This window comes from Lontra canadensis, unplaced genomic scaffold (assembly GCF_010015895.1).
Source record: "Lontra canadensis isolate GAN:19392208 unplaced genomic scaffold, GSC_riverotter_1.0 scaffold2, whole genome shotgun sequence".
NCBI classification, from domain to species: domain Eukaryota; kingdom Metazoa; phylum Chordata; class Mammalia; order Carnivora; family Mustelidae; genus Lontra; species Lontra canadensis.
In genome coordinates this window covers 4,276,462-4,303,578 of record NW_022630996.1, presented here as the reverse complement: position 1 = coordinate 4,303,578, position 27,117 = coordinate 4,276,462, and the positions used below count along the sequence as shown (strand labels likewise).

The window sequence follows — 27,117 nt, the reverse complement described above, 5'->3', positions numbered from 1 at the left end:
TAAAAAAAAATTTTTTTTTAAATTTCTTGTAGGTCTGTGATACTAGAAGAAGTGTGGGTTTTTCTCTTATCTTACCAGGCTAGTCCTTCCCAGTCTCATCTGCTTGTCTCAAAATGTTGGCTGGTAGCATTCTCAATGTTTTTCTTAAGGAGTTCAGTGTGGTCTAAGTCTTTGAATACCATCCATAGTCTGATGAGTTCTAAACTTATATTCCAGACCTGACCTCTTCTGTTCTATCAGACTGCCTAGTTGATACTTTTCTTAATCCCATACTCCCATTTCCCACTATAACAGTTAAAGATATGAAGAACACTGAGGGCTTAAGCCAGGAGCCCAGGTATCATGCTTGATCTCTCTTCCCTGTCCCTGCCACATCTGATTCCTCAGGCAAGTCTTTTAAGTTCAGCCCCAAAATATAGCAGGCTGTATTTTCTGAAAATAGTGACTGTTTTGTTTCTTCCTTTTTCAGCTTGTCTATTTTTCTTCACGTGTTAGTAAGGACCTCCATGTCCTATCATAATGGACATGACTAGTTAGGTTGATACCAGGATCCCGTATTGGTTAAACATTAGAAATTCAATTTATGAACTCACGTAGGTTAACAGATGAAAAAAGAAAAGGTACACCATCATTTTAGTAGTTGAACAAATGCTTTTTATTAAACTCCAAGTTCATTCAGTAAAAATGTCTTAGAAAATAAGGAATGAAAACAAAGTTTCCTAAACTGATCATGGATACGTACAAAACCTATTGTTAGACATTGATTATGTGAGGAAATATTGAAACATTTCCCTTTGAGATCAGAGCAAGAGAAGAATGTGCACTGGTACCATTTTTTTTCAACAGTAAAGTCCTAGCCAGTACAGACCCCTAAGGTGAAAATATATAAAGAAACAAATAATAAAGAAAGAGACAAATAAGTGTTATAAGGACTGGAAATACCTTTTTAAAATGTTTAGTACTAACAGGTGATATGAGTGTGCATGTGGAAAATTCTCATTTTGAAAGCTGTGGAGTTTAGCAGTGTTGCTAGAGTTAACACAAATATTAATATTTTGTGATATTGCTGAAGTTAACATATACACATTAACTGTATTCCTATATAGAATCAATATTCCAGTTGCAAAATGAATATTCATTTGGAATAATGGAAAAATCCACTTACACTAAAAATGATGAAGGATTCAGGGGGCACCTGGGTGGTTCAGTCGTGAAGCATCTGCCTCCTGCTCAGGTCATGATGCCAGTCTTGGAACTGAGCCCCACATGGGGCAAGCGGGGAGCCTGCTTCTCCCTGTCCCACTCCCCATTTGTGTTCCCTCTCTCACTGCTTCTTTCTCCATCAAAGAAATAATTAAAATCTTTAAAGAAATTATGAAGGATTCAAGAATGAAGTAACATATCTAGAAAATGTTCTACAGTTTTATGGGAAAAATTAGGAAAGTATACAGAGAATCCCTGGGGGTACCTAAGGAGATGCTGAGGTAAAGCATGGTCATAGACTGGAACACTACTTTCTTGAAAGTTGTCAATTCCCCACAAATTGATCTAATTTTTTAAAAATGCTTAGAATCAAATCACAGCAAGGTTTGTTGTAGTAGTAGTTGTTTGCTTCTTTGTTTCGGTAGAACACCACTGACTTTAAAATGGAGATAGAAGCAACAAAGAACCATGAATAGTGTTCTAGAAGAAAAATAAGGAAGAACAAATATAAAAATATTACAATATTGTAGCACTGACACAGAGATAGAAAAATAAATCAGTAGAAAAAAACAGAGACCCTCCAAAAGACCCACCGTATACAGATACTTGGCCCAGCAGATGAGAAGAAAAGAGTAGACTTCAATGAACAGTGCTATGATAACTGGGAATCCATATTTTTAGACAATAAAGTTGTGTTTCTATTTCACGTGACCCAAAAAACATGTGAACTTGGAAGGAAAATTGCCAAACTCTTTGAAGATAATATAGAAAAATAACTTCATGGGGTTTGGAGAAACAAAATAATTTTTAATCCAGATACTAGTAGCATTAACCATAAGGAAGAGATTAACAACTTTGACTTATAATGTTTATCAGAAAAAGTAATGTTTATCAGAGGATACCAGAAGAAGAAAGGGTAACCCAGAGTGAGAGAAGCTATCGGTACACCTGTAACTGACCATGGTTATATAAACAGAATATCATGACATGCAGAAAATCCAACAGAAAAATGCACAAGAGGAAGAAACAAAATCCAAATGTGAAGTTAATCTATGCAAAGCTGCCTAACGTTAATAACTCGGACAGCGTAAATTAAAACCACTCTAATACGCTATTACGCACCCTCATTTTGGCAAAAAATGGGGGCGGGGGCGGTGCTAGTAAGTGTCCATAGGATCTAGGGCAATGGAAACTCCTCGTATATTCAGAATGGTACAACTTGAACTCGCCATTGTTTGTAACTTGTTTTCATCTAGTACAGTTGAACCTGTGCAAATACTATGGCACGGCATTTCCATTCTTACAGAATACCAGAGAGACACTTTCAGATGTGTAGAGACACATAGATGTTCATAGTAGTAAATGGACACAAATGAAACCAATCAAATAGCTATCAACAGCAAAACAGATTATGTTTCGTATACTGTATTCATAAAGTAGAGTATTAGGCAGAAATAAAAATAAACTACAGCTATAGATATCAGTGCAGATGGACTTCACAAACATAATATTGTATAAAAGATGGAAGCCATAAAGGTTACATAAAATATAATCTTATTATATTTACATAAACTTCAAAATCATTTAAAGTATAATATATATATTTTTGAGTGCACACATGTGTGTATGGGGATGGAGGAGGAGTAGGGTGAGAGGGAGAGAGAGAGTATTTCTTTTTTTTAAGATTTTATTTATTTCTTTGACAGAGAAAGACAGTGAGAGGGAACACAAGTAGGGGGAATGAGAGAGGGAGAAGCAGGCTTCCTATTGAGCAAGGAGCACACTGAGGGCTTCTATCCCAGGACCCTGGGATCCTGACCTGAGCTGAAGGCAGATATTTAATAGAATAACCCACCCAGGCACCTGAGAGGGAGAATCTTAAGCAGTCTCCACGCTGAGCACTGACCCGAGGCAGGCTTGATCTCATACCCTGAGATCATGACCTGAGCCCAAAGCCAGAGTTAGACACTTACTAACAGAGCCACCCAGGTGCCAGTAAACCATTTTCTTGAAGGTTGTGCATAAAGGGCAGGAAAACTATAAAGGAAAGCAAAGGAGGATCACAGATGTCAGGGTTAGTGTTCCACCTTGAGGCAAGGGAGGTGTTTTGTTCTTAGAAGGACACGGGAGGGGCTTTAATTCCTGGTGATACATACTCTCTTTCTCAGCCTGGTGCTAAGCCTGAAGGTTCACTTTACAGTCATTACATATGTAATTGTACATATCTCTTACGGACTTTTTTTGGTGAACATGACATATTCCAAAATAGCAAGAATGTTGTGGGGTTGCATCTTCTGACTCTAAAAGACCCAATTTCGGTTACTAGCGCACATTCTAACTACGTAGATTATAACATGACGGTGGTCCTAAAACGACTTTATTTTTTTTCAGTTTTAAAGTCTGTGTTATAACAAATGGATTATGGCAAGTAAAGTTCAAAGTTCTGCCTGCTTCTGAGTTGTAACGTGTTGCTTCTTCTGTCAAATTGTCTGGGTTTAGCAGGGATTCAGACAACGTCCATGTTTCCTTTGAATTCGATCTTTAAAAGCCTTAAGACAGTGTCCCAACTCCAACCGCAGATCTCATTATCTCTGGAAGGGTCCAGGAGGATGGAATCTTTTTGACAGAAAAGTCACAATATCCTAGTCACGTTAAATTAAGTCACTTATTTTTTTTTTAAATTAAGTCACTTATTACTTGCAACTCGGAAGTGCCGAATCTTGCCTCAAGTGTTTTCAGAGAAAAATAGGGTAGCATCTCCCCAAACACTGTTTTTCTTTTCTTTTTTTTCCCTGCTGAATGTAGGATTTAGATGTAATGAAAGGGATACATTGGCTCTAATCCTTGAAGGGCATCCACCTATCCACATTCATAAACCAATTTCCTGCCATTACAGGAGTAGCTAGAGCTCCCAATGAGACAGCAACCCTTCTGCTTAGAGTCTTAAAAACCCTCATGTACACACACACACACACACACACACACACACACGGTTGTCATCAATATATGAGACTAAAATTTTACTCCATCTGGTTATTTGGCCAGTTGTTTTCAGATTGATTTGCTCTGTATTACTTTGGATCCAGTATAGCAGTTCCCATGGCCCAGAGCTTGACCCTGGCCAAGTTACTGGAAGTGGTTCAGGAGTTCTCTGTGCACTAAGCATTTTATCCTGGAGCCCTTCAAGATCTTCAGGCCTGACCTAGTTGCTGCCTTTAAGAGCCCTCATTTAGTCCTACAGCAGGGTCAGAATCCTTGACAGGAAGCTTGAGAACAGAGATTCAAAAGAAATAAAGATTCATGAGACTCTGGTTTTTAGGGTAGAGTCAGACTTCCCTGATTGCGGCCCCATTTGGTGACGTGATTTTGACCCAGGTATGGGTGAAATATCTGGTAAATTGAGTTTTATTTCCTACTATGCCTTTTAAAAAGGTTTTTGTTTTTTTGGTTTTTTTTTTTGGCAGACTCTTGTTAGTCTTAACTATCTTGCGACTGACTATTGTATCATTATTCATTTTTTGATTTTTTGATGTAAGTAGTTTGTACCACTTGATACTCTTTTGGGTGTATTTTTTTTTTTTTACTAAGTGGCCAAGTTTCCTTCTCTGTGTGGTATGAGCCAAGTGGAAAGGCAGACTATACTGGGATCCGAAGAGTATCTTATTGTTTCTTTTCCCCAGTGGGTGGTTGCTGTTTCATAATATGTCCTAAATGATTAGGCTAAAGAAGGCTGCCCTATGTCGAATGGATTAACTCCATCAGTTAAAAAGACTACTCATCTCTAAACCTCTTTCTTAGAAGGGGGGGATTAAGTGAGACAAAGGTAGTGTTTACTTTGGAAGGATATTTCTCTGTGGTCTAGATACCTCTATGGCCAAAATGGTATCTTTTGGGAAGGTTGTTGGGCTTGTTCTAATGATCATCTATTTTATGAAAGTCATAGATTTGATAAGAGGTACTAATTAAAATTTCGTATGTGTAATTGATAAAGGCAGTGACTCTGTTGTATGCCAGGAATCTAAATCCATTCTAACAATATTCCGAGCTAAACAATAGAAAGAATTTGTTTCTATTTGAGTAGGAGTGAATTGATTTGGGAGACTTTTCATGGATAAGACAAGCAAAACATGACTTCCTTTGTGTATCTCTATTCAAAGATCAAAAGCCATGGGGTCTTTTGGTGAGACATTTGCCTTGGTAATAAAGATAAACTCTCAAAGGCCTTAAAGATTTGGATGGTAGGTTCCAATTACACCTTGAGGAAATTGGTGTATTTGTCCTCTTCTAAAAGTTTTATTTCTTGGCTATAAAAAATTCATAGAATATTTTTTAAAAGATGAAGAGCATGTCGACTGTCAGTTGCTTTATGGGAAGAGGAGCCTGGATAGCTCTTTCAAAGCAGAACTAGGGCAGGGACAGAGTTTGCCACTACAAGGATAGTAGTTGTAATGCTTCCGCATAGCCACAAGGTGGAGACAAAGAGCGATCTAGGTGACCGCAGACTCTACACTGCGTAAGGTCCATTCAAGATAGAAATTACTTTACTTCCCTTTAGCGGGGCTTGTTATTTCATTTTAACAATATTTGCCAGAAGTAAGGGTCTTTATGGTGCATTCAGTGTGACCAACCACTAGAGCTTCAGTGGTTTTGAAATTAATTGCCCATTCTTCTAATAAGGCCGTGGCTCTGTAGTGCTGAGGGGAGATATAAGCAGAGTCCTTCTTATTGCCTTTAAAACTATTAGGCTGGAAGCGCCTGGGTGGCTGAGTAGGTTAAGGCCTCTGCCTTTGGTTCAGGTCGTGATCCTGGGGTCCTGGGATCAAGCCCCGGATCGGGTTCTCTGCTTGGCGTGGAGCCTGCTTTCCCCCTTCTCTGCCTGCCTCTCTGCCTGCTACTTGTGATATCTGTCTGTCAAATAAATAAATAAAATCTTAAAAAAAAAACCAAACTGCTAGGCAGCCATTACTCTTTCCTAAATTACCCCAGGGTGATGTCTTTCCTTTGGAATTTATCCAGTTTTCTAGGAACGTGGGTATTTCAGATATTGGATTGAATAGCCTATAAGAGCATTTGTGGTTCCTTGCCCCACACTCTAAGATGTGAAATACCATGTTGGGTTTTTAGCAGTTTGAATCCGGTTGGCCATTTGTGGTCCGTAGCCATATACACGTAAGATTCATGCAAGTAGAGCTCAGGTTGCAGCAGATGCAGTAAGTCTGTATCGTGTGTTGGCGGAAAGTGTGGGCTCTGGAGTCCCAGGGAACAGGGTTGGCTTCACCACTTAGCTTTGTATCTGTGCCTCCTTCTCTGCAGAGGGGAGACAGTAATAGTACTTATTCTGTAGGACTGTTGTGAGCATAAATAAATAAATAAATAAATAAAAACACTTAAAACAGTTCCTGGTAATCAGCATTTATTTAATTAATTATTTTTTAAATTTTATGGCAAAGAGCATTTATTGATAATTCACTGTGGCTACATTCACATCCTTGTGAGCAAATATACTCTGGAATACAGAATGCCCTGAGATTGTCACAGTGACAAGAAACTGTGAACTTTGAAACAGGCAGTAGAACCACTTGTAAGAAGGGGAAGGCTCCAGTTTCCACTACAGAGAGTGTGGGGAGGAGTCAGGTTTTTGGCTTTGTCTCTAAGGCAACCTCTTAAACCCAGTATTAGCCATCCATGCGCTCCTCCTTAACATCCTGGTGAAGAACTCCAGTTCTGAAGTTGAATTTCCTGGGCTCAAATCCTTCTTCTGCCTATAGGGAGGCTAATCATATGCTGAGACAACCAGCAAAATCAGGTACCAGTATCTTTGGAGGTTGAACTTGATATTTAATAAAAATTCCGTAGTTCACATGAGATAAGTCAGAAGTTTGGTGAGCTTCCATTTTCTAGGTGAATTTTTGTTTAAATTCGAAGTCTTCGTGGAGGATTTTTCTAATTGCTGGGGTTTTCACTCAAGCCCTGACTCTTCCTCTTACTCGCTTCGTTACTTCTGAAGTTATTTACTTTCCCTCAACATCCGTCTCCTCAACTATGATGTGGGATAATAGTAGTAGCTACTTCCAAGGTCTGTTGTGAGGATTCCATGGGATAACGCATAGAACACACCACACACAATGCCTGGGACTGACTGTCATCGCGTGCTAGGTGTCATCACTGTTCTTTCCATTCACACGTTTACTGAGCGCCCCCACGTGAAAAGCCCCCAGCAAAGGATAATAGTGGAATAAAAGGAAATTATCGTAGAATCAGGAGGAGGAGGAAGGGATTCAGAAAGACATTCTGTAAGTCACTTCTCCTTCGGAGCAGCTATTCTGCTGAATGCAGCTCATGAAATGATAGTCAACAGGACAAAAATATGGTTTAAAAGCAAGCTAGAGAAAAATGGTCACACCCCATGGTTAATCCTGGAGACAGAGCCCGAATGAGAACTCCATCTAGGCAAAGAGTTGGGATGGGTTGGAATGGATAATGTGAAAGCTCAGGGAGGCTGCATGGTGAGTTAATTTGGTCTGCTGCGTCCAGAATAATCCTGGTCCCGTGTGAGGCCTGTCGTGCAGGCGGACTTCTCATCGCGGCTGCTCTTAACACCAGACACTGCCTTGATTCTGTGGTGACCAGAGGGGTCAGTCGCCTCTTCTGTGCAAAGAACCAACAGGCTGGTGGACTTGATAGGCTTTGCTACTGTGACGTTTACTTTTGGTTGAAACAAAAGTATTAGAAGATGGAAGTAAGCGAGAAGATGAAGAGGCTTTGTGCCATCCAGTGTGAGTTTATAGGGTCTCTCTCTTTCTTAAGATTTTATTTATTTGAGAGAGAGAGAAAGGGCGAGTGAGCAGGGGGAGGAGCAGAGTGAGAGGGAGAAGCAGGCTCCGTGCTGAGTGTGGAGCCCTATGCGGGGCTTGATCTCTCGACCCTGAGATCACAACCTAAGCCAAAATCAAGAGTTAGACACCCAGGTATTCTTCATACCGTCTCTTTTGAGTTTACACAATTATTTGGGTTAGGTCTCACCTAAGAATCCTTCCAGAGTGGGAGAAGGGACATAAGACAGGCTAGGATCTCAGTAACGGTCATGCCTGGAAGAACACTGATAATGCGTTAAAACTCTTACACAGACAGCGAGTGCGTGCCCACCTCCAGGGGGCCAACTCTGAAATGGGATCCGGTTTGCAGGCTGTCCAGAGAGACAGGCCACCACGGGCCCTGGCAAAAGCTAAAGAATACCCTTGCGTGTGTATGCATATTGCAGTGGACAAACACGTTTACCGTTATCCAACAGCAGACTTTTATCCCCTTCTCATGTCATGGATGAGAACAGAAGCACAGAGACTTTAAGAGATTTTCCATAGAACGAAAGCCAAGTTCAGGGCTCTCTATACCAGCCTGTCTCTCTTGCTATTAGAAAAGTTCCCAAAACATAAGCAATTAACAGCCATGTTTAGGGCTGGCAGGGGTGAGATCACATTATTATGTAAAGCCATAGTCTTTAGAACTGTTGGTCAGGGGGCGCCTGGGTGGCTTGGTCAGTTAAGCATCTACATTTGGCTCAGGTCATGATCGGACTCCCTACTCTTGCGGTGTCAGCTTCTCTCTCTCCCTCTGCCCTTCCCCCTGTTCATGTTTGCTCTCCTGTGCTCTCTCTCTCTCTTAAATAAATCAAATCTTAAAAACAAACAACAACACTGTTGGTCAAAAGTAGGAACCGAGAGCCCGCGGGACCTTAAGACGCACAGATGTAAGATCCTCTCCTGGAGGATTAGGATGCTGAAACAAGTCACTGAGAGCAAAAGTATAAACCGGCGAACAGTAACAAGGGATTTTCCTGAGAATGTTGGTGTCATTTTGTTTTATGACTTAACTGCCTCTTCCCCCACCACCTTGCTGCACATCGTTTCCTCCTAACGATGCATGTACGCCAGCATGGGGTTTTCCTGCCACTCGGGCAGACGGGCCAGGCTGGTCGCCACTTCCTTCTGGACAGGCCACCCCCAGGCCTCAAAGAATGGAGCCAGATTCTTCTGCACCTTTTCCGAGAACTTCTGCACCCACAGATTCATCTTGCCAGTGTTGTCTTTGGGGATGCCAGAGAGCGTCTGGTACTCAGCAAAGAGCTGGGTGAATGGCTCCCACCCAAAGGCCTCCTGGAGCTGAGAAGAGAAAGAAGGGACAGGATGAGGAACCAGTTTGTGGAAGTACCTGCGATACGCACTTCCAGCGTGTTTCAGTCATAGTGATTCTCTCCCCTTGATCATTCATGAGCGTCCCTTCCATGATTTGCCCCTGTGTCTCCACTCTACCCCTGCACATCAAGACAATCCCATTGGCTCATTCCATCCATCTCTTGACCACAGAACCTGTATGCCTTGAATTTTTTAGGGGACTTTACAGGGAAGTGAATATCTGAAGAGACATAAATTCTCAGCAAATGACAGTTATTATAATTACCTCTAACTTAAAAAATTATATTCCCAGGTTCCAAGTGTTTTCTGAAGTGTTTTCAGATGGGTCTGAGTCTGATTGAGATGGGAAACCTGGATATCTCACACGTTTGGTCTTTGGGACCCTAAAGGCTGGGAACGTCCAACACATTTCAGACAGAATAAAATCACTGTTTTTATACAGCCACCTCAGATCGGTAATGATTTTCAAGGCTACTATTTTGTTCTGTGGAACATTCCCTTTGGGGCAAAACCAGGAAGAAGCAGGCACACTACAAGGGGCTCAGAAGGAGAGTCTCTTGTTCGTGGAGGGATAGCCCACCAGAAAGCCACAAGCAGGAGGCCCTTGTCAGCTACGATAATAGAGGTGCAGAATGAGCAGGGATCCTGGGGTGTCCCATACCACTCGCCGTATTTGGAGGAGAATTCTGACTTTGTGGTATAAATCGTAAGGACAATTGACACCTTGACGTCAGGCCTCCCTCTGATCTCACTGCCTCGGCCTCTGCCAGTCCTCCTGTGCATCACTGTTAATTAGTACATCAACACATCGAACACTTGTTACACACACAACATTTATTATATATCGACAGAGTGCAGGGTGTTGCACTGAACAAAAGTGATTAGGAGCTCCTGTCTTTCCAGATCCCATGGGTCAGTGGGAGAGACAGATGTGTAAATAAATTCCCAAAAAAGAAGGCTTATCAAGAATGTGATGTCAGGAGAAGAGGGCAATAGAGCTGAATTGTGCCAGGTGACTCGACTTGACAGGCATTGCTTTCAGCATGCTTCAGCCACCAGAAGGAAACATGGTGGATCGGGGACAAGACAGTGAGGCAGAGGATGTGTCATGGCAGGAAGCAGGGAAGGTTAACTAGCGAGGACCGGGAACGGGAGCTGGAGCTGGTGCAACCTGCCATGTAGGGCCTTTTACACCCTGCCAAGTGGCTTTGACTTCACTCTGTATGTGGAAGAGACCACTTTAAAAGTTTTAGACATGGAATTGTAAGATTATTTTGGAATTAAAGTGGAAGATGGACAGTGGGGTTGAGGCAAGATGCTGGAATAACTAGGAGTTTCTCCCCAAGAGAGAGAAGGGCAGTGAGAACCTGCGTGAAGGCAACAGAGGGAGGTAGGGTGGGGATCAGGTGGAGGGTCAGAAGGTGTCTGCCTGTCCTGAGATGGACTCTCAGACTCCAGGATGATGGGTGTCTCCACAGCTTCTGCAAAATGATCTTTAGGGCTCCCTGGTGAATGAGTGAGTGAGTAAGGCGGGCACAATTGTGGCTTTCACCTACACTTCAGTGGCAAGCTGCCATTTACAGTCTGTTTTCCAGTGGACCCTCCGACTGTCTCCTTAGGCATACAGAACTGAGACAATGCAAAGTCATCTCATTGACTGGGGCTGTCTCCATTCACTCTTAGAAAATACCAGAAAGAACAATACTGAGATGGTGTGGCTGTGCCAAAGTCCAAGACTTGTCATTAATTCCTGATTTTAGGGTCTGGGTCCATCATTTAAATGAGTGATATGGGACAGGCTGCTGAAAATCCTTAATCTGGCATTTGCCTCTGTGAAAAGTGGGCCACACCACTCTCCTGTAGGGCTGTGGTAGACTGCACAGGAGATCCTAATTGAGGAACAGCTTTGCCAACTCAGAAACATTAATGTCATAACAGGTTGGGGGAGGGGCCAGGGCTTTGTGCATATTTCCCAGGAAGCCCGCATGGTTCAGGACTTTGGTATTCTCCCATTGGGTTGGTTGGTTATTTGTTTACTCGCTCTAAAAACATTTCAGGGTCATGTAGGGTAACTGAATTCAGAAAACCCTGACTACAGTTACCTCCTAAAAAGCTTCTTGTAATCTAGTTGTCCCAGAGACACACCACTGTTATGAAGGGATGAAGGGATGCAACACTCACTTGATCACAGAACTAAGGTGAAGAGAAACAAAGCACAACAAAACAACACCCACTTCTGAAGCACTTATTAGGAGGCCATGGTCAAGACTGGTGAGTGGAAGCGCTGGGCTCCAGCCTCAGGAAAGACTAACTCGGAACTTCCGTTCATGACGGGTGGACCAGTAGGCTGTATTTTCTCTACTTGTTTTCTAGATATTTTTTATTTCCTCTTACTTAACAACACAAAGTACAGGAGCCAGTGAGACAGGTGTTATTTCCTCCAACTTATGGATGTTCTACCATGCAGTCAGGCCCACCGTGCCCAGGTTGGAGGGGGTGGCGAATGGGGTCCAGGATGCAATGCAATGGAGGGGTCTGCTGGCCCTCACCTCCCTGCCTTTCTGCTCCGTACCTGTAGGTATGTTTCCAGAGCTGTCCACACATTCCAGTCATTCAGGGGGGCTCCCTTTCCCAGGTACGTTTTGATTCTCTTCTCTCGTTCTGGAGGGCTCAGATCAGGGTGGGCCTTAGCCCTGGGAATGTCCAGGACCGTTTCATGCACATAGACAGACCAGAGGTTGCAGGTGGCCTCAGTGGTGTGTGGCGGGAACTCCCACTCTTCTCGCTGCTGGTTGTGACCCAGCTCATGGATGGGTCCCCACAGACCATTGCTCCTAATGCTGGCCTCATTGATGAGCTCTTGCACTGACTCCAGGTGGCACATGATGGGGTATCCTGAGTGCATCCAGCCTGGGAATGCAGAAGGTAGAGATGAGGCATGGCAGAGGAGGAGGGGACACAAACCATCTTCCTTCATGCCTCTCTACTGAGTCACTTTTCCTCACCATCCTGGGTGCCCCCAGCAATGCCAGAATCTCCATGGTGATTGGAAAGGAGATGGCTTGCTCTGCTTAGTCAGGAACTGAATGGTCCCCACGCCCCTTCCCAGCCTTTCATGTCAGGGTTATGCCCTCCTCCTTGCTCTGGCCCTGAGCAAGATGAATACACTTATTCTCACTACAGTTCAGGGCTTCATTTTCTGTGATTTTGCTTCATGTGAGTCTGTGACACTATGTCCTGTGTCCAGGTTTGAGATCCCTGAGACTAGAGCAATGTCAGTTCTTCTTCTGCCATGTAAGCCACTGTTGTACAGATTTATGCTCTTTAGCACAGATAATCTCCTTTTCTAAAGAGAAAAAAATTGAGGTCCAAAGCAATGTTCTCTATGTCAGAACTATGTTTCCGTTTTTCTTTTTTTTTTGTAAACCCATCAATACTTAACATAAACGTCTTTCCTTCCGTTGCCAGCTCTGACTTACACTTGAAGGAATATTTCTGTTTCTCCTTGAAGCAAGGAAGAGGGCTCATTGCTGTCTATGAACTCCTAGTAGCACTATTTTAATATCATTCTACCATCCTGTGAAATCTTACCTTGTAGATAAAAACGATTCACCTTTTCATATGGGAACATCTTTGCACCCCCATCAAGGTCTATGTCTGTTATGTCTTTTTCCTTTACTGGTGAGATTATGCCTTTCACGTGTGGGGCATTAAAAAAGACAAAAGAATGAATAAATGGTGTCCGCGGACTAGGAGCACCCACCAGCTGAGATCTGCACATCAGCAACAATCCTCTCGGGACAGCAGAAGGGGAAAGGCCGGGCTGCTAGCTGGGCTATAGCGTGCATCATCTCATCCCAGAGGCGGAGTACAGGCTCAGGGTCCTCCAGGTCTCGCAGGTTTGCCGTCGGCACCGTCAAGATGATATTGTCTGTTGCCAGCTCTCCCCAGGGAACCTGGCTCCTCTGGATACGCTTTTTCCACGCCTTCAGAGATGTCTTACCTGGGAATAAATATCACGGGCTTATCTCGCTTTTCCCCAACTTACCTTGAGCTCCAGGAGGAGGACACTGAAATAATGAACTATTAACATGTGGGTCTGCATTCTATGAAGTGAAGCACAGGCCTCCAGACCTCCCCTCAGTTCTGCCCGAAGTCTCCATGGACATGGTATTCCACAGCTCCTGCCTCTGCTTACATCTTGAACAGTTCTTCCCCTTCTGTCTGCAAATCCCTACCCCACCCTTCTTTAGCAACTGAACCCATTACTCTGGTGGCATCCCCAGTGCATCCTCTTCCCTCAACATTCCCTCAGCACTGGCACGATGATATAGAGACGTAACAGACATAGACCTTGATGGGGTGCAAAGATGTTCCCATATGAAAAGGTGGATCATTTATATATCTACAAGGTAAGATTTCACAGGATGGTAGAATGATATTAAAAATAGTGCTACTAGGAGTTCACAGATAGCAACGAGCTATCTCTTCCTTGTTTCAGGGAGAAACAGAAATATTCCTTCAAAATATTCCTTCAGTCCACTCACCCAGCTTGTAGTAAGGGGCAGGCACAACCCTTTTGATGGTGACAGATACGGGGCCCAGTTTGCTGCCCTTTGGCACGATGACATAGAGAAGGCCACCCCAGAGGCAGCAGATGGATTGTTTGGTCCTGTCCAGATAGCACTGATGAGTCACCGCAGGGGCTCGAGACAGCTTGCTGGCCTTGGTCAAGTCATCTGTGTGGCAGCCAACCTGTACCTGGGGAGGAGATTCCACCATATGTAGGAGGAACTAGGGCCCTATGGTGTGTGTGTGGGGGCGGTGGGGGTACGTGTGTGGGATGCTCTGTGAGGGCAGCGGGCTCTGTGTGTGGGGTCGGTGGCTGTGTTGTGCTGGGTGAATGGTAGGTACTAGAAGAATACCAGCTCTCTTCCTCGATGAACTATGCATGGAAACCTATGAAATTTTAGCACTCTGAAAGTCATCGGGACTGAAAAGTATATGGAACCAGGGATTTAAATGGCTCCGCAAAGAACTGTCGACAGACAGACCAGACAGGATAACCCTGAGGCTGTTACCTACTAGGACCCCACAAAGCCCCTGTACTGGGTGGAATCCAGGCTCTTGTGGCAGGGCTGAGGCCAGTGTGCTGATTCCAAAGGCAGGAGGAGCCAGAGGGGATCCTGGTCACCATTTGTGCACAGCCAGGAGACCACCCATCCAGAGGCGGCAGGATCTGGCCTGAGTTGGGGGGGACTGATTCCTGCTTCTGCCTTTGTCGAGGACTCCCCTTCCTGGTCAGATGGGTTGAGGGCTGTTTTGTCTGGAGTCCTGAGGTTGCTTTTCTTAGGTTTAATGTAAGCGAGCTCCAGACAAGAGGCTGACATGGAAGGTACCCTGTAATAGGAAGTGACCCTCAGAGCTAAGGGAGGACAACTTTAATGTTGCCTCTAGAACCTATCTTTGTGACCAGAAGCAGCACACCCCTCAGGCGTGAAGGTAGTGACACACCATGCAGAAAGGCCCTGTGCTGGTGGCCAAGCCGGTGATGTCCTGAGGCTGTGACAGGTGCTCCTGGCCCTCCTCAGATCACCACGGGGAGGTATCATCCTCACATGGAAATCGAAGGGCTTAGCTTGGAGTACCTAAATTCACTCTGGCATTCAGTCCCTCCTTTAGGCTCCCTGAAATTGAGCTGCTTTGCCTATGAAATCTGAAATGGGCGAATAGTCCCTTCCTGGCCTCCTGGTAGCACTGCTGAGGGCTGAGGAAAAGGAAGTGGCTGTGTGATCTGGGGTGTCAGCAGTGGGGTGTCTGGCCTTACCTTCAGGCCGGCAGAGGCTGCAGCTTCAGACAGCGAGACTTTTGCACTCTCTCCAGGTTGGAGGTAGAGCCCCGTGCTCACCCAGGCATCACAGTGGCCTGACAAAAGCCATAGGAAAGACTGAGTTCTTTACTCACCTGCCTCTGCTGCTCCTGGAGCCTCAGAGCCCCTCCCGGAGGCACAGCCCCTGCCCTGCCTACCTCAACTCATCCACGCTCTGGGCATGCGTCCCTCGAAAGCCCTCAGCAGAACCTCAACCCTGTCTTCCCCAAAGTACACCATAGACAATGAAGCTGGCCCACCGGAGCTTCAGTACCTGCAATGTCCTGTGAGCCCGGAACCCCACCTTCCCCCAGGTTCTGATGCTCTGTATGCACTCCCCACTCTGTACCTGGGTTGTTCCCATCGATCTCCACAGTGATGGGGTGTCCTGAGCTGCAGGTGCAGATTCCAAGTTCCAGTGCCAGCTGGGAACAGTCAGTCCCAGAGTGTGCCAGCTCTGTGGCCAGGTGGAGCACTGCAGCCTCAAAGGAGTCGCCAGCCACAGGGTGCTCCCGGCTCACAGCTGGGAGGCCCGACAGACACACTATCTTCCTCAGGTGTTGGTGCACAGATTTGTAAGCAGGGACTCCATTTGCTGGGATCTGTAGGAAGGCTGCACCATCTGCTCCCAGCTTTGCCAGCCATTGCTTTTCCAAGTTCCTAGCCCCATGGCTCAGTGCAGCCTGGAATTCAGACAGCGCCTTGCGGAAGTGGTAGCTCTGCATCTCGGGAGTGGGGACAGGGAAACAGCCTGCCTGGAGAGTCTGAGCTAGGATGCTGAGGCCAAAGCAGTTGAGGATGATGTTACCGGGGAAATGAGCCAAAGCAGAGCGGCCTGGATTCTGGCTGGCCCACCACCAGGCATGGCCCCCGATCAGCAAGCCCCCACCCTCGGCCACAAACTCCTGCAGCTGCTTAGCCTCCTTGTCACTGTAAGCCGTGCAGCAGTAGACACACAAGTCCTGCGTCAGATGGGGCTGCAGACTGCACTCCAGGCCATGCTCCGACAGGAGGGCACACAGGGTTTCTAGACCTGTGGTCACCCCAAGTTTACCTGTCTGACCTCTGGCCAGCCAGCGCACAGCATTGAGCAGAAAGGGCCCCAGCTTGGGATAACAGAGGATGGCCTCATGGGCCGCCAGGACTACCCGGCCCCGGCCATAGCGGGCAGCTGCCAGGAAGCAGCCGAGTGAGGCATCTAACCCCAGAGGGAAGGCAAGGGCCCCATGAACCAGCAGCTGTGAGGGGACTGCATCCGTGTTGAAGTCCAGCTCTGAGATCCCTTCCAGGAGCTGCTGCTGATCCTGCCTGAGATCCTCCCCACATCTGCAAAGTGACAGGAGACAGAGGGGCTACAGTCAAATCGGAGAACCACTGAAGCAAGCTCACTGGTTGGGGAAATCTGTGTGGGGGTGCAAAGATGACCTTGTTCATACCCATCTCCTTGTTCTCACTAATAACTGCTAGGGTTGGAGTATGTGATGCCATTTACTTTATCGAGTCTAAGGAACATCTTTTTAAATTTTTTTAAATTAACATACACTGTATGTCATTTGCCCCAGGGGTACAGGTCTGTGAATCGTCAGGCTTACACACTTCACAGCACTCACCATAGCACATACCCTCCCCAGTGTCCATAATGCAACCACCCTCTCCATACCCTCCTCCGCCCAGCAACCCTCAGTTTGTTTTGTGAAATTAAGAGTCTCTTATGATTTGTCTCCCTCCTGATCCCATCTTGTTTCATTTTTTCCTTCCCTACTACCCAAACCCCCGACTTTGCCTCTCAAATTCCTCACATCAGGGAGATCATATGAAAATTGTCTTTCTCTGATTGACTTATTTCATCTAAGGCAGATTTTTTCACCTTTTAACAACTAACTGATGGCATACTCCTGTCTAATTGACAGTGTTTGCTCTTTGTGACACATAAGAATACGGTGCTTCTTGTAACTGACAAGGTCACAGACTTGATGGGCTACTGAGGAGTATGGTAGTGGCCTTACGTGCAAATCTTAAAATCCATGTTCTCCAAGTAAACCGTTTTCAGGAATTCTTCATATGCTAGTCAACCTAGTGGTGGATATTCTGGCTTGACTTTTATGTCTATTTAAGTAAATACCCATATAAGTAAGTCAGAAAAAAAGTAGTCCATTCCTAGAGAAAGTAGTTCTACATTTCTCAGAGCTAATTTTGGCAAAAAAAAAAAAAAAAGGTGTAAAAACATCAAATTGCTAGCTCTGAGCTAGAAATGAAGTAAGTTGTTTAATACTACACTTAAACATGTATGCAAATACTCTTTTAAAATGGTCACTTAAATGTGATAAGAATATTTACCACTTTTTATTGAGAAATAGTCTAAATGTAAGAAATTGAGAAAAAGTTTTGTATTTCAAATTTTTTAAAATAAAGCCAATTTGTTTTGTTTGTTTTGTTTTTTGCAATTGTTAGGGCTAAATTTTATTTATTTATTTATTTATTCAGTTTTATTTTAATTTTTTTTAATATTTTATTTCTTTTCAGAGTAACAGTATTCATTGTTTTTGCACCACACCCAGTGCTCCATGCAATCCGTGCCCTCTCCAATACCCACCACATGGTTCCCCCAACCTCCCACCCCCTGCCCCTTCAAAACCCTCAGATTGTTTTTCAGAGTCCATAGTCTCTCGTGGTTCACCTCCCCTTCCAATTTCCCTCAACTCCCTTCTCTCCTTCCAATTTGTTGATCCTCTATACGTCAAACAACATGAGATTGCTTAAGTAAGTTACAGGTTAACTATAGATGGCATACCATATGGTAATTAATGTAATTTTAATATAATATTGGAAAAAGCTTAATGGAAAACATTTAAAAATCAGATTCCAAGATACTGTACCTTAAATAAACCACAATTCATGAGACAAAGCACCAAAAACAAAAACAAAAACAAAAAAATAGAAAACACAGAAACCTGACATAGAAGCAGAATCTAAAGCATGTTTATCAAAATGCCTTCAGTGACCCTCTTGGCTACTGAGATTATAGGCTATTTTAATTAACTTTATAAAACTTGATTGTCTCATAATAAAAACCAAATATTCTTAAAAATAGTTCATTCATTCAAGTAGCAAACATTAATGGAAAAAGTACCTCTTGTACAGTTTCTCCTTAATTTCTCTTCATCATAAAAGAGAAGCAAGTAAAAAACAGGCATCAGTCAGACTGTGGCTTGCTACTTATTGGTTAAAAATGACAGGTAGATCCATTTGAATTACTACAGACAGGTGTCCAGAACATTCTACTGAGCAAAAAGATTTCTAAAATAGCAGAACTTCATGATGCAGTTTATGTAAGACAAAAATAACCAAAGTTAATATATGTTAGTGTAAATGTCAAGAATGTCAGGTTAAACCACAATTAACTTTTAGACTGTGGGATAGAGAGTATTGGTATTGAAAGAGATAGTCAAAGGGGCTTATACCTCATTGGTTGTTTTTCTTTTTTCTTTTTAAATAAGGAGAATATATGAATATAATTTTTCAGGTAATTAAAAATTAAATTTAAAACATTAAAATGTAACTGCTTCAAAAATAGAAATAAAATGTATGATCTACAGATGTGTTGGGGAATTAAAGGAGTAGAGAAAACTCAGTCCAGAAAGAATGCAGAAAGAAAGCATAAAAACAGAAAATAAGAAAGAAGGCAAGAGTAAGAGATAGACTGAAGTTATCACTATATATGAATGGGTTAAATTTCTATATGAAAAAATAGAGGCTCCTGGACTGGGCTAAGATCATCTAGGTATAAGCTGCCTGTGAAGACAGACTTGAAACTGACACAGAAGGACTGAAAATGAGGTAATCTACATATCAATAAAACTGTATCTGAAAACACAGCAAAAAGAAAGCAGAAGTGCCAGTATTAATATGAGATGCAACTGAATTCGAGGAGGAAAGAATTAAAACACACAAGGATGAATATTTTCCATGGGTAAAAGTTACACTTTACTAAAGATATCATTTTCATCAAAGCGAAGTGCTGAAAGCAAAAACCACTAAAAAGCAAATTAAAATTTGATGAACTCATAATTGTGTTTGGGAAGGTAATGGCTGTCTCAGCATCCAATGGGTCAGTTATATTAAAAAGGGGGGGGTAGATGTGATGGAGCAGAATGAAAAATAATTTGTTTAGAACCAAAGGACAATGTGTGCAACATCTCCCAGACTCTGATGGCAACAGAGAATCATAATGCTGTATTTCACCAATTTGTGGCATAAATATATAGGGGGAAAAAGACTTTCTCAAACATGATACATTAAGTAAAATGTCAGTTTTCAGCTCACAGACATGCACAGAAGAGCAGATTAGATGATCTGTATCAAGCTTCTCAGAGTGGTAGCTACCAATAATCCAGTGGCATGAGAATGGGATGGTGGTGTGGGATGGAAGACAACCTGCCATTCTTCTCTATATATTTCTCCATTGACTGTATGTTTTTGCTGAAAGCCTTGCATTCCTTTAGAAATACTTTTGTAAAAAACCGGGATGTTTCTCAAAAGAAAAATGAAGGAAGGAAGGGCAAGCATAGCAGAGCATAGTAGATGAAACACCAAGTAATTTTCAACCGATTGACAATGTTATGAGGGCAGTATTAGTGATCTTAGATATTTATTTACCAATATTTAAAACCTTGTATACTATCTGTCTGCATATTGAGGTCTGAAAAATAATGAGAGTAGCTATTACTTAATAAGACTCTTGATACATGGTAGGCACTTACACATATGGATTCTCTCTCTTAATCATGATAAACCTGAAATATATTGTTCTTGCTTTACAAACGAGGCTTAGAAAAGTTGGGCAGCTTCCTCCATGGTTCTTAGCTCATACTTGGTGGGAACAGGAAGCAAATCCAGGGTGGTTTGCCTTTAAAGCCAATGTTGTCCACACAGCAGAAAGTCTCCTTCAACTGAGTCTTTGGAGTAAGCCCACAAGTGGGTAGATGGCAGGCAACGCATATAGTTTGTGCAAAGGAGGCTTTAAATAGTTGTGAAGGTTGGGGTGCCTGGGTGGCTCAGTAGGTTGAGTGTCTGGCTATGAATTTTGGCTCAAGTCATGACCTCAGGGTCCTGGGATTGAGCCCTGCATTGGGCTCCATGCTCAGCAGAGAGTCTGCTTGAGGATTCTCTCCCTCTGCACCCCCAATAAATAAATAAATTTTTAAAATAATAGGTATGAAGGTGCAAATAATACAGTATTTATGGAAAAGAAAACATATATGTCCCTTCAAAGCTGACAGTGCAGGAGCCACTGAAAGAGAAGGGAAGAGAGAGGCAGTGGTGTTCAGAAAAGTTACCAGAGCACACCTGAACAAGCAGGTGATGCAGGGAATGGCTTTGTGAATGCAGCTTAAGAGCTCTCCCAGTCATGATAGCTATGACAAGAAGGCTCGGTGGGAAGTGAGTCACCATCCCCTTCACCATGCCTTGGCCTTGTCTATTCTATTCCTCATGGTGCCTAATTGGCTTATTTTTCCTGAAGTGTTTGTTTCTTAATTTGTTTTCTTTGCTCTAAAATCCTCCTTGTCATCTTATTCTGCCACTTCTTTTAATTAACATTTATTTTTTGAAAGGTCTAAACCGAACATTCAGGAAATCTGCGTCTGCTCACTGGGTCACGGGTTTCTTCAGGCATGACTGATTCTGTTGTCTTTCCATACTAAATTTCTGTCTCTCTTCTGCTTCCCTTTTAAATTTATTGCAGTGTTTATTTATAGAGTCAGTGTATGGATTTTTTCTCCCTGATTCGCGTCAGCAGACCTTTTCCACATTCTGCAGGAAGTTTTTCCTTCCTGTGCTTTCTAACTTGCCCAGGACCCATGTGTTTGTACGCACACCCCACATCCATCCATCTTCCCAGATAACATGGAGGTTGATGTGTTTCTGCTTTCCACTTCCTTGTGGCCTGAGGGTTGTAGCATGAACTGAAAGACAAAGGTCACCTGGGCCCACTGCTGTGCTCGCTGGGGGCTAGTCCCTCCACTCTTTGGGGACCAGAGGTAGACCTACTCCACCCACCAGGGGTGGAGCACACCTGAGGAGTTCCAGCCACCACCGTGCGGGGAAGATGGCAGCTCCAGCATCCTTTTCGGCTTCCACCAAATCCTGAAGTAGCTTTGCTGCTTTTGTGCTTGTGTGGAATCTCACCCAATGTGTTCATTCTTCTAGAACATGAGAAGACATTAATGATAGTTCTAGGATTTGTGGTTTCCACTTCTTTCTCGCCTCTGGGGTGGGGGTGGGGTCAGGCGATGCTGCATACCTGCCATGTACCTGTCAGCCTCACAACTGCCACCTTCAGCTCTTTACTCAGCATTGTTCATTCATTGGTCAGATCGGTGAAGATGGCAACTCCAGGGTCCAGCCTCACTTCACACAACGTGGAGACTGTTTGGGACTGTGGTGAGGATCACGTGACTGAACATGAACTCTTCAAGAGACGCATAAGCTGCTGGCAGATGTTCGCTTCTTTGTAAGCAATTCCTAACATATTCTCCACCTTATAGGTTACGCCACATGTAAATGTATTGAGGCGTTGTTCTAGGAGTGATGTTTTTCCTAGACTCTTCTGTGTCTTGGTATTCTGCGTCTGAGAGCCTTTGGATCTGACTTTGCATATTAACGCAAGTGCCATGTCCTCCTCAGCTTTATAAGCATAGGTGTGCAGTCAGCTCTTGCCCTTGGGGACAGGACAGGGAGAGTATCTTCTGTTGGCTTTTAGAGAATGCCCCTCCCCTTGGCAGACAGCGTATTTCCTGTCTCCAGCAGGAATTTGAACTTAGCAAACCTGCTGGGTCAGTCCAGGAACATTGACCAAGATTTGCTGGCAGGAACGTTCCCCCCAAACCTCTAAGGGATTGTGCCTGGGAGGCTCAGTCAGTTAACTGGCTGCCTTTGGCTCAGGTCATGATCCTAGGGCCCTGGGATCAAGCCCCACATTAGGCTTCCTGCTCATTGGAGAGCCGGCTTCTCCTCCTCTTCTGCCTGCCACTCTGCCTACTTGTACTCTATCAGATAAAGAATAAAATCTTAAAGCAAAATAAAACATAAACTCATAAAACAAAACAAAACCCCTAGGGGGATGCCAGGTGGCAGAAGAATGAATGTAAGCTGAGGGCCTGGGCTTAAAGTAACTGGGCCTTCTTAGACTTTGAGCTGATCCGGTATACCAGCTCCAGCTCATTTCTTGGCTGAGCTCTCCTGGCAAAACACTGCTTAACAGGAAGTTAACTGTGGGGTTAACACTGTATACTAAGCCACCCCTTCTTTTTTATGGTTTTATGGTTTTAGATGTGTACTCACTTATGTATTCATTAATTTATATGACATACAAATATCTCAAAAGTCCAGAGAGCAATGATCAACCCAGGAGCAGTGAGCACCTCAGCAGACTTTGGCTCCTAAACACCATTTCCCACTCAAAGAAGGGCAGGCTCCTTGGAGAAATGGCTGATCTTGGGTCTGGGGCAGGAATGTGTAATGTGAGACCTATACAAGGAAGTCCATTAGGGTTGGGTCAAAAATTTCAGGAGTTCGGGAGCCTTTTTGTGACTCGGCTCACAATGGCCAAACATTAGATGATCGACACAGCTACTTCATCAGTAGCACTGATAAAAATAAATGAAACACATTTATTATGTGAGTGTTTCGATCCATGCTTTCACAGTGGAGACCTCTGGAAGATTCCAGGGATCCACTCCAACCAGTGTTTTGAAAACACTGGTTAAAAAGGGGAGAAGAGGGAGAATCCAGCATTTAATTGTGCCTTCCTTACACAGACTGTACCACAGGGCAAGCTAATAGTGGAAGAAGGGAAGTTCATTTTTTGTTTAAAGATTTTATTTATTTGTCAGAGAGACAGAGCAGAAGCAGGGGTGTGGCAGGCAGAGGGAGAAGTAAGCTCCCTGCTGAGTAAGAAGCCTGATGTGAGACTGGATCCCAGGCCTCTGGGATCATGACCTGAGCAAAGGCAGGTGCTTAGCCAACTGAGCCACTGAGGCATCCCAGGGAAGTTCATTTTTATAGAAGTATTCTAAATATTAAATGAAAAAATGCTAGAACTTTAAACCTACCATGTTATATCCACTAATGAATTAACAGATCTAGGGCTAGGCAATGATGATTAATGACTGCTAATATCACAGTGAGAGAAATAGACATTGTGTCCCATCCTATGGGTAGAAGCCTGAAGACAGGCAGGCAGAGAGAAGGAGTTGAGGTCTCTGTCTCACCCTTCAGGCTGTGTTTCTGACAATCACTATGTTTCCTCTGAGACCCCAGGTCCTAGGGAGTGTCCTAGCAAGGCACCAGTGTCCACCAGGTGACGCAGCTCCTGGGCTCCAGTGACACTACCACTTTCCTCTGCAGGTGGCCCTATTGCTAAGCCTTTGGGTACCCTTCTGTCTCTCCTAAGGGTTTTCAGTCTTTGAATCATGCTTAGTTAGTTTCCTGTACTAAGTCCCTCTGGAACACCAGCTGGTCCTGACTGTGTGACAGATAAGCCTTTCCTGATGACCTAAATACCCTCCACTCCCTTCCCTGTTACTCTTACCACTTATTCTGTTGTGCTTTCCTTGTAGCTCCTATCAACACCTGCTAGATTTTCTATTTATTCGTTTCCTCAGTTGCCTAACTCTCCACTGGAGTATAAATGAGCAGGTAGTAGGGCTTGGCCCACTGAATGGGGCCAGGCCCAGGGTAGTGCTCACACAGATAAATCAGTGTTCTTTCATCTGTTTGAGAGACACAGATACGCACTCTCACCAACCCAGGCACTAGACTCGGGAAACAGAGAGGTCAATGAGATAAGGTTTTCTATTTGGCTGCAGGGTGGAGTAGCAGTCAGAACTCAGCCCTCTTTGGGCCTCAGTGCATTTTAAGAGTCCTGTTTTGGGCTTGTGGTGGTTCCAAAACAGAGTGGAGAAGTATGTGTATTGAAATGGACCCTGGGGGCACCTGGGTGGCTCAGTGGGTTAAGCCTCTGCCTTCAGCTCGGGTCATGATCAAGCCCCACATGGCTCTCTGCTCAGCGGGGAGTCTGCTTACCCCCAAGCTCGCTCTCTGTGCTGCTCTGCCTACTTGTGATCTCTCGCTCTCTGTGTCAAAGAAATAAATAAAATCTTAAAAAAAAAAAAAAGAGGAATGGACCCTGACGGGTGCCTGGGTTGCTCAGTTAGTTGGGCGTACGATTGAGAGAGCCAAGCAGATTCCATGCTGAGTGCAGAGCCCAATGCCAGGCTTGATCCCATGACCCTGCGATCACGACCTGAGCCGAAACCAATAAATGGCCAATCAACTGACTGAGACACCCAGGGTTCCCTGAGAGTGCGACTCTTTTTTTTTTTTTAAAGATTTCATTTATTTATTTGACAGACAGAGATCAAAAGTAGTCAGAGAGGTAGGCAGTGAGAGGTGGTAAGCAGGCTCCCTGCTGAGCAGAGAGCCTGATGTGGGGTTCGATCCCAGGACCCTGAAATCATGACCTGAGCTGAAAGCAGAGGCTTAACCCACTGAGCCACCCAGGCACCCCCCTGAGTGTCTGATTCTTCTTCTTTTTTTTTTTTTTAAAGATTTTATTTATTTATTTGACAGTCAGAGATCACAAGTAGGCAGAGAGACAGGCAGAGAGAGAGGGGGAAGCATGCTCCCTGCCCAGCAGAGAGCCCGATGTGGGGCTTGATCCCAGGACCCTGGGATCATGACCTGAGCTGAAGGTAGAGGCCTTAACCCACTGAGCCACCCAGGCGCCCCTGAGTGTCTGATTCTTAATCTCAGCTCAGGTTTTGATCTCAGGGTCTTGAGTTCCAGCCCTGTGTTGGGCTCCACACTGGGAATGGAACATTAATAAAAAAAAAAAAAAAAAAAAAGAAAAAGGACATTCAAGAGGGAGATTGAATCTATTGTTAACATGTGTTAGACTCTCTGTTGGGAAATACCACTCACCTGGTGTAGAGTGGGATCTTGGGTATCTTCTTAGAGACCTTGAAGCAGTCTATGTCCCCATAGATGTCGGTGAAGTATACTCCGGCCACACTTGTCACCTCATTCCCGGGGAACCGGGACAGCACTCTGTCAGGACCGTGCTCACTGGCCCAATACCAGGCTTGGCCCCCGATGAGCAAGCCGCCTCCACTCTTCACAAACTGGATCAGCTTGGCAGTCATCGTGTCAATGTAGGCACTGATGCAGTAAACTCCCACGGGGGCCCCTACTTCTGGCTGAACTTGTGCCGGAACCCCAGAGGCTTGCAGGATACTTACTAGTGATGGCAGAGAGGGGTGCACTCCAGTGGGAGCCTCAGGTGAGGGACAGAGCCAGCCCACCGCATTACGAAGAAATGGAGCAAAGCCAGCATCCAGCAGGTAGCCCTCATGGGACACCACCACCAGGCGGCCTTGGCCATAGGAGGAGGCAGCAATGAGGACCTGGCCCTTGTCATTCACCATCACTGGGAAGGCAGCCTCCCCAGTAAGAAGCAGTTCACACGGGATGACATCTTTAGGGACATTCCAGCTGGTCACTCCTTTCATGAGGGCCTCGAAAGAACTGGCCGGAGTTGTTGCCATGGTTCAACTAGCTGCTGCAGAGAAAATCAAAGACTCAGCTTGGTCAGAGCTGATGAAGGACTGAGTGGAAACACAACTAAAAGCATGCAAATGAAAACCATTTATCGGTTTCCAACCGTGTGCCAACCACTGGGGTTGCAGCAAGACACCGCAGATAAGAGCCCCACTATCATGAGTCTGATATTTCAGAAGGGGAAGGACAATGTGTAAATAGGAAGATAAACAGATAAATGAAATACAGCAATTAGTAACTGTTATGATGAAAATAAACCAGTGATACGTTATCAGGCAGAAGAGAATGTAGATTGCAGGACAGGAAAGCCTAGATGAGGACGTGACCATGAAGCTTGAAATAACATTTCAGCTGAGAACTGATTTGCTTTAGAAGAACACACCCAGTCCAAAGAAGCACAGGGCTGGGCGGCCACGGAGAGCCGGGCAGGGTGAAGGTCAACGAGCTGTGTGGGTGGAGAGCACCAGTCAGGGCAGAGAGCACCCAGAGCACCGCGCAGGGCACCCAGAGAGCACAGGGCACGGTTCAGGGCACCAAGCAGGGTGGTGGGAGAGCACCAGACAGGGTGGGGAGCACCGGGCAGGACCTGAGTGGCTGAGGCAGGGGCTGGGTCCTTCAGGGCTGCAGGGCTGCAGAACTGGTGTGCAGAAGTTGACTTAATATTGTACTGCATCTCTGTGGACAAAAAGATCAGGCGACCTTTCAGAAACTGCATTTCGGGGAGTTGAAACACCTCCCGATTTATCATGTCTGCAATAACCTGTATGTGGGTAGCATTCTGTGGTTTTCAGAGGTCTTTTAAATTCAGTGTGCCTAAAATTGAGCTTATTGTTCCCTTAAAGCAGCTCCTCTTGGATAAATGACTTAAGCCTCAGTTTCCCCATTTATAAAAAGAGAATCGTACACCCCTGGGAGGATTGTTTTTGAAGGTTAAGAGAATGCATAGAAAAACACCCTGTTGTGAGTACACAGTGAGTGTGGAAGAAACACATGGGTCTGCCCCTATGTTGACCTTTCTAGCTTCCCCAAGTGACAAGGGCCATGTCCTGGGTCCCCTGTCCCTTCCGGTCACCTGACTTCTAACTTCAGCAGTCGCCATGAAGGAATTTCCTGAGCGCTCAGATGCCTCCACCCTGGTGCAGGTGCAGAGGGGCAGCTCTGAAGTGGTGAGGAGCTGACACCTGGGGGAAGTGGGGGGTGTCGCGGACACACGCCATGGTGGTGGACTTCAGGTGC

General features: G+C 44.7%; 1 protein-coding gene across 1 annotated transcript; it reads right to left on the bottom strand.

Moving 5' to 3' along the window:
- Window positions 1–8,889: 8,889 nt before the first annotated feature.
- On the bottom strand, window positions 8,890–25,868 carry LOC116873232 (TRPM8 channel-associated factor 2-like). Its single transcript, XM_032866968.1, has 7 exons — window positions 25,246–25,868; window positions 15,614–16,590; window positions 15,223–15,320; window positions 13,943–14,156; window positions 13,159–13,398; window positions 11,968–12,305; window positions 8,890–9,362 (listed from the first exon to the last, which is right to left on the bottom strand). Exons 1-7 carry the CDS (start codon window positions 25,866–25,868, stop codon window positions 9,114–9,116), a joined length of 2,739 nt encoding a protein of 912 aa, XP_032722859.1. The 3' UTR covers window positions 8,890–9,113.
- Window positions 25,869–27,117: the final 1,249 nt, after the last annotated feature.

Coding starts and splice junctions, on each gene's coding strand:
- LOC116873232 (XM_032866968.1), bottom strand. CDS start 25,868: ATGGCAACAACTCCGGCCAGTTCTTTCGAGGCCCTCATGAAAGGAGTG. Junction 13,399..13,942: donor TGCCCCTTACTACAAGCTGG/GTGAGTGGACTG, acceptor ATTTATTCCCAG/GTAAGACATCTCTGAAGGCG. Junction 12,306..13,158: donor TGATGTGCAGATCTCAGCTG/GTGGGTGCTCCT, acceptor CTGCATTCCCAG/GCTGGATGCACTCAGGATAC.